The 5,661-nt window shown below is 60.3% G+C and overlaps 1 protein-coding gene across 1 annotated transcript; it reads left to right on the forward strand.

Moving 5' to 3' along the window:
* Positions 1 to 1,039: 1,039 nt before the first annotated feature.
* Positions 1,040 to 5,339, forward strand: Bgn (biglycan). The gene is made up of 8 exons (XM_010628016.3): positions 1,040 to 1,303; positions 1,483 to 1,595; positions 2,179 to 2,392; positions 2,922 to 3,032; positions 3,122 to 3,215; positions 3,304 to 3,442; positions 4,094 to 4,320; positions 4,939 to 5,339. Exons 1-7 carry the CDS (start codon positions 1,066 to 1,068, stop codon positions 4,289 to 4,291), a joined length of 1,107 nt encoding a protein of 368 aa, XP_010626318.1. The 5' UTR covers positions 1,040 to 1,065; the 3' UTR covers positions 4,292 to 4,320; positions 4,939 to 5,339.
* Positions 5,340 to 5,661: the final 322 nt, after the last annotated feature.

Below are 5,661 nucleotides of genomic sequence, written 5' to 3' on the forward strand. Positions count from 1 at the left end.
CTCCTCCTCCTCCTCCTCCTCCCCCCTCCCACATGGGTGTCTAATTCAGGGTCCAGAGGCTGCAAACCAAGGGGAAGAAGGGGGACAGCACTTAGGTAGGTGAGCAGGGGTCTGCCCGCCCACTCTGGGAGGGTCCCCAGCTCCCACTGGGCCAGCCTGGCAGGACCCTGGGGTGTGATCAGTGCATCTCTAGGCTCCAAGGAGAGAGGGAGGCTAGGCACACCCCATGTGGGGAAGTCCTGCGGCCCCAGGGCCCAACACCCTTCCAGCTCCCCATGCAAGAGGGAACTGGGCTGGGGTGGCTCAAGGGTGCACCCGGGCTGGGAAGCCAGCAGGGCGGACATGTCTACCCACATCCAACAGATGGAGGAAAAAGCTGGCACACTGCAGGCCCTTTCTGGGTGGGGGCAGCATCTGATGGGGGAGGAAGAGAAAGGCAGATGTGGGCATCCGGGGCAGGCTCGGGCAGGGCAGCTTTTCTCCATCCATACCCGGCTGCCTCAGCCTGGGGGGTCTCAGACAAGCCTGACCCTGCCCTCCCGCCCAGCAGCAGCCAGCCCCACTTAGGGCTTCTGTAGGATGCCATGCGTGGGCACACAGGAAGGGCAGGGGCAGCTCAGAGGGCTGAGGTCACGGGAGCAGAGGGAAGGGACCTCCACTGACAGCTGCTGTGGCCCTAGGGGACGTCCCTCTTTGCCCAGCCCACTCTTCCTGTGCCTTGGCCTCTGTGAGAAACGTGGGCACGGAGGAGAGGCTCTGACAGGGAAGGAAATGACTCACGGCTGCCCAGCTTAGCTGACTGCATCCGAATTGCCCTGCGCCCCGAGCTCTGGGAAGGGATTGGTCTGGGTGGCCCGTGGGTCCTCTTCCAGGCTGCACTGATGTTCGCCAAAGCGGGCTCCATGACCTGACAAAACCAAGTCCTGCCTGGGAGAGGAGGGGTGGAAACTGCCTCCCACCCGGCTCCAGCTGCCCCTGGAGAAGGATGGGGACACGGTGCGGGAAGGTGGGCTGCAAAGGGCTGATGATGGCCCCTTCTCACCCTGGCCCCCAGGCTCGAGCACCATGCAGCCCCTGTGGCTCCTGGCCACCCTGCTGGCCCTGGGCCAGGCCCTGCCCTTCGAGCAGAAGGGCTTCTGGGACTTTGCCCTGGATGACGGGCTGTTCATGAATGATGAGGAGGCTTCGGGCGCTGACAGCACCTCTGGTGCCCCAGACATGGACTCCGTGACACCCACCTTCAGTGCCATATGTCCTTTTGGCTGCCACTGCCACCTGCGAGTTGTCCAGTGCTCGGACCTGGGTTAGTCCCTGGACAGCTGGGACACACGTCCGCCCTGTGGGGTGGGCGAGGGAGGGCAGCATGGGCAAGTAATGGGAGAGGACAGAGGGGATTGAGGCAGAGTCCCTGTGTTGGTGCCCTGGGCGGGGCCAGCGGGCTGGGGAGCTGGCACTCACATTGGCGATGGCTCGGGCCCTCAGGTCTGAAAAATGTGCCCAAGGAGATTTCCCCAGACACCATGCTGCTGGACCTGCAGAGCAACGACATCTCTGAGCTCCGCAAGGATGACTTCAAAGGCCTCCAGCACCTCTATGTAAGATCCTCACTGTCTCTCACTTTGAGGAGCAGAGAGGAGTGGGTGGTTCTGTGTGGGAAGTGACAGGGATCCAGACACCTCCAAGTCTGGACAGTTGAGAGCAGGGCATGGCAGGTGGCTGGAGTTCCCAAGGTCATGGACTTTGTGTGTGGGCACAGGACAAGATCATTCAAGTCAGAAAGCCAGATGTGGTGGCGCACGCCTGTGATCCCAGTATTTGGGAGGCTGAGGCAGGAGGATCGCTGTGAGTTCAAGCCCAGCCTGGGCTCCATAGTGAGTTCAAGGCTGGCCTGAACTAGAGAGACCCTGTCTCAAAAAACACTAACAAAACCCAAAGAGCTCACTCACCTTGGGTGCCTTCTCAGCAGAACTCTTTCCATACTGGTTTGTTCCAGCAACACGGGAAGAACAGAGTCATTGTAGCCAGTGTGCCAGAGGAAAACTGAGACTGGGAGCAGCAGGGCTCAGACTGACCTTGAGGCCGAGCAGCACTCAGCTCTGGCATCCTGGGAAGGGATCGAGGGAGGTGGAGGAAAAGATTCAGGAGCTGGGGCTTTCCTCAGCCACCCACCATCCGCAGGCCCTTGTCCTGGTGAACAACAAGATCTCCAAGATCCACGAGAAGGCCTTCAGCCCGCTGCGGAAGCTGCAGAAGCTGTACATCTCCAAGAACCACCTGGTGGAGATCCCACCCAACCTGCCCAGCTCCCTAGTGGAGCTGCGCATCCATGACAACCGCATCCGCAAAGTGCCCAAGGGCGTGTTCAGCGGGCTCCGCAATATGAACTGCATCGGTGATGTCCCTGCCCTGTCCAAAAGCGCGGGCCTAGAGGGGTCAGGGACATGGGGCAGCCTCACCCAGCATCCCTCACGCTCGAACCAGGGCACTGTGAAAGGAGATTGGAGGTAGCTTTGTTTTATTTATTTATTTTCGTAGTCCTGGGGATTGAATCCAGGATCGTTGCACAGAGCTACTACATGCCTGGACCTTTTATTATTTTTTTTTCTTTGAGACAGAGTCTTGCCAAATTGCAGGGACTAGACTCAAACTTGTAATCCCCCTGTCTCAGCCTCCCAGAGAACTGGGATTACAGGCATGCGCCACCACACTCAGCCTAGGGTGGCTTTAAAGTCTTGATCGAGTGTTGAAAACAGTCTAAAGACAGTTGGGTGTCCTTCTCGGCAAACCCTCAACGTGGGCGATCACTCCTGCTGAAGGGCGCGTGCGGGGTGACTGGGCCGGCAGAGAGGAAAGGGAGAGGACCAGGAGGAGGCGGGTGCAAGGGCTGACAACCAGCAAGGCTGACAAGGCCTGTCTCCTAGAGATGGGCGGGAACCCCCTGGAGAACAGTGGCTTTGAACCTGGAGCCTTCGACGGCCTGAAGCTCAACTACCTGCGCATCTCTGAGGCCAAGCTCACCGGCATCCCCAAAGGTAGGCGGGACTCGGCCAGGCCCTCCACTCACTCAACGGGCCCTCCTGGGCCCTGTGTTCACCCACAGCCACCCCTCACCCCCCGGCAGATCTCCCCGAGACCCTGAACGAGCTCCATCTGGACCACAATAAAATCCAGGCTATTGAGCTAGAGGACCTGCTGCGCTACTCCAAGCTGTACAGGTAAGAATCTGCAAGGGCAGCACGGGAGGCCGCGTGCCTCCATCCTTCTCCCACCAGCCTCTGAGGACTCTCATTGCTCCGTCCACAGGCTGGGCCTAGGACACAACCAGATCCGCATGATTGAGAATGGGAGCCTGAGTTTCCTGCCCACTCTGCGGGAGCTGCACTTGGACAACAACAAGCTGTCCCGGGTGCCTGCAGGGCTCCCGGACCTCAAGCTCCTCCAGGTGGGATGGGCAGGGAGCTCACTCCTCGGTTCCCACTCCCTCTCCTGCAGCATGCCATTTCCCAATCACAACAGGTAGCGATACTGTCATCCCACTCGCCACGCAGCCCTGAAGTCATGCAGCCGGGCCCGGCCATGCCCAAACACCTGGCGCACAGTCCTGGGACAATGCAGTGGCCCATGCCTGGCCAAGCGCGCCCTCTAGCGACTGGCTGTCTCTCTGCAGCAAGCAGGCCTCACCTGGACTCTGCTGATCCCCTGCAAGACAGTGGCTTTTGGGATTAGGGGGCTGCAAGGGTGGGGCGAGCATCCTGAAGGCTTTCTCCAGGGGCCTTCTGTCAGCCCAAGGTGCCATCTTTCCTGAGTAGACATCATGCCAGGAGCGAGTCCACACAGCACATGACGCCCCCAGTCCCACCCCTCTCCACGAATCCCACCTGATCTCCTCATCCCAGTCCCTGGTCACACAGCAGAGGCCCGGTCCTGGCCAATGCCTGCCCAATGTCCAAGCCTCAGTTTTCGCCTGCTGACCTGTAGGACCCCCTCCTGCATCAGTGCCCACAGCACCCAGCCACACCGGAAGAGGTGGAAAGGACGCTCTGAGGTGATGGGGCCCTCATGGTGCATGCCGGGCCTGTCCGTCTGTCCCTAGGTGGTCTATCTGCACTCCAACAACATCACCAAAGTGGGCGTCAACGACTTCTGCCCCATGGGCTTCGGTGTCAAGCGGGCCTACTACAACGGCATCAGTCTGTTCAACAACCCTGTGCCCTACTGGGAGGTGCAGCCAGCCACCTTCCGCTGCGTCACTGACCGCTTGGCCATCCAGTTTGGCAACTACAAGAAGTAGAGGAGGCGGCAGCCACCACAGTGGCCTTGGTAGGGATCTCCAGGGAACACAGCCTGCCGCCCTGGAGGAGAGGCTGAGGAGTGGAGCCCGAACCTGGTCCCCACCCTGAGCCACTCGCTGCCTTCCCTGGCTCCCAAGTGTGCAGGTGGATACAGGGCCTGGCCCCCATCACCTGTCCCCTCAGCCTCAGAGCTGCCCTGCCCACCCACCGTGGCCACCCAGAGGCACCCCTAAGAAGCTTTCCTCTTGTTCACCCTGAAACCCAGCCCTAGGGGACCCATCTGCTGGAGCAAGGGGTATTGGTAGGGACAGGGGCTCCCTACCCAGGCAGGTGCTCTTCCTCCCCCTCCCCCTCCCCCTCCTCCTGTGGGTAGCCTCTCCTCCCAGCCCTGACGCTCAGATGGACATCCAGGGCCATGTTTGAGCCAATGCCAGGCAAGCACTGCGCCCTGACATCCTCCCTGACTTCCTTCAGCACCCCCTCCCCCCTCCTCCCCTGTCCCAGGCTTCGGGGCCTCCACTTCACCAAGTTCTCAGCTTGTCTGTCACAGCCACCTTGCTCTGCTGGCCCAGAACCAGCCCTCTGTCTTCATCCCCTCTTTCCCCCTCGATCTGTGTCATGCTTCCTGACATCCTTCTCCCTCCAGGGCTCCATGACTTGCTCACTCCTGGATCTGACTTGTCACAAGATCTGGATCTTGACACACAACACACGCCCTGACCCTTAGCCCTGGAATGGCTCTGTTCTCTGTTGCAGGCCCCAGCCCAAATAAGTGGGGACCAGCTGCCCCTGGCCACTCGATCCCGGTCTTGCCTGGGAAGGTGGAGGCCAGACCTGCACAGATTGCCCAGGGAGGCAGCCACATGCCCCCATGAGAAGCGATCCCTCTGTCCCCCAGGAGAATCGGCATACCAACAAAGTACCCCCTTAATGGCTAGTCCCCCCTTGCCTTCTGGTCCCTGCTGTGGTGGGGGTGTCAGTCACACCCAACTCAAGGAGGGCTGCTTCTGAGGTCCGTTGTCCTTCAATTAAAGAAACACTGTGCAATATGGCTCCGTGTGCCACTGCTCCTGGGATGGCACTGGGTACCAAGCCGAGAGCAGAGGCACAAGGTCTGCCTCTGGCCGCCTCCCAGGCTATGCCTTTCTGAGCTCTTGCGCCTCCTTTTCTTTGTCCCTGCCCTCAGAAGAGGGCCCTTGTCACCCTCAGGTCCCAGGCTGGAGAAGGAGGCCCCACATGACCAGGCGGAAGGCCCAGGCCCTGGCCACATCCCCTCCCTTCCAAGCTGTCCTTAGGCTGGCTCTAGGAGAAAGTTGGAGCCACAGTGTCCTCTACCCTCTGGATGTGGACTGCATATGGTCCCTGTGGT

Source organism: Fukomys damarensis, unplaced genomic scaffold (assembly GCF_012274545.1).
Source record: "Fukomys damarensis isolate Sample0158 unplaced genomic scaffold, DMR_v1.0_HiC HiC_scaffold_39, whole genome shotgun sequence".
In the NCBI taxonomy this organism is placed as follows: Eukaryota; Metazoa; Chordata; class Mammalia; order Rodentia; family Bathyergidae; genus Fukomys; species Fukomys damarensis.

What these genes read in the sequence shown, in the direction of transcription:
- Bgn (XM_010628016.3), top strand. Translation starts at nt 1,066, where the DNA reads ATGCAGCCCCTGTGGCTCCTGGCCACCCTGCTGGCCCTGGGCCAGGCC. An exon ending in CGCTACTCCAAGCTGTACAG is followed by an intron (nt 3,216 to 3,303) that starts GTAAGAATCTGC and finishes CTCCGTCCACAG; the next exon opens with GCTGGGCCTAGGACACAACC. An exon ending in CGGACCTCAAGCTCCTCCAG is followed by an intron (nt 3,443 to 4,093) that starts GTGGGATGGGCA and finishes GTCTGTCCCTAG; the next exon opens with GTGGTCTATCTGCACTCCAA.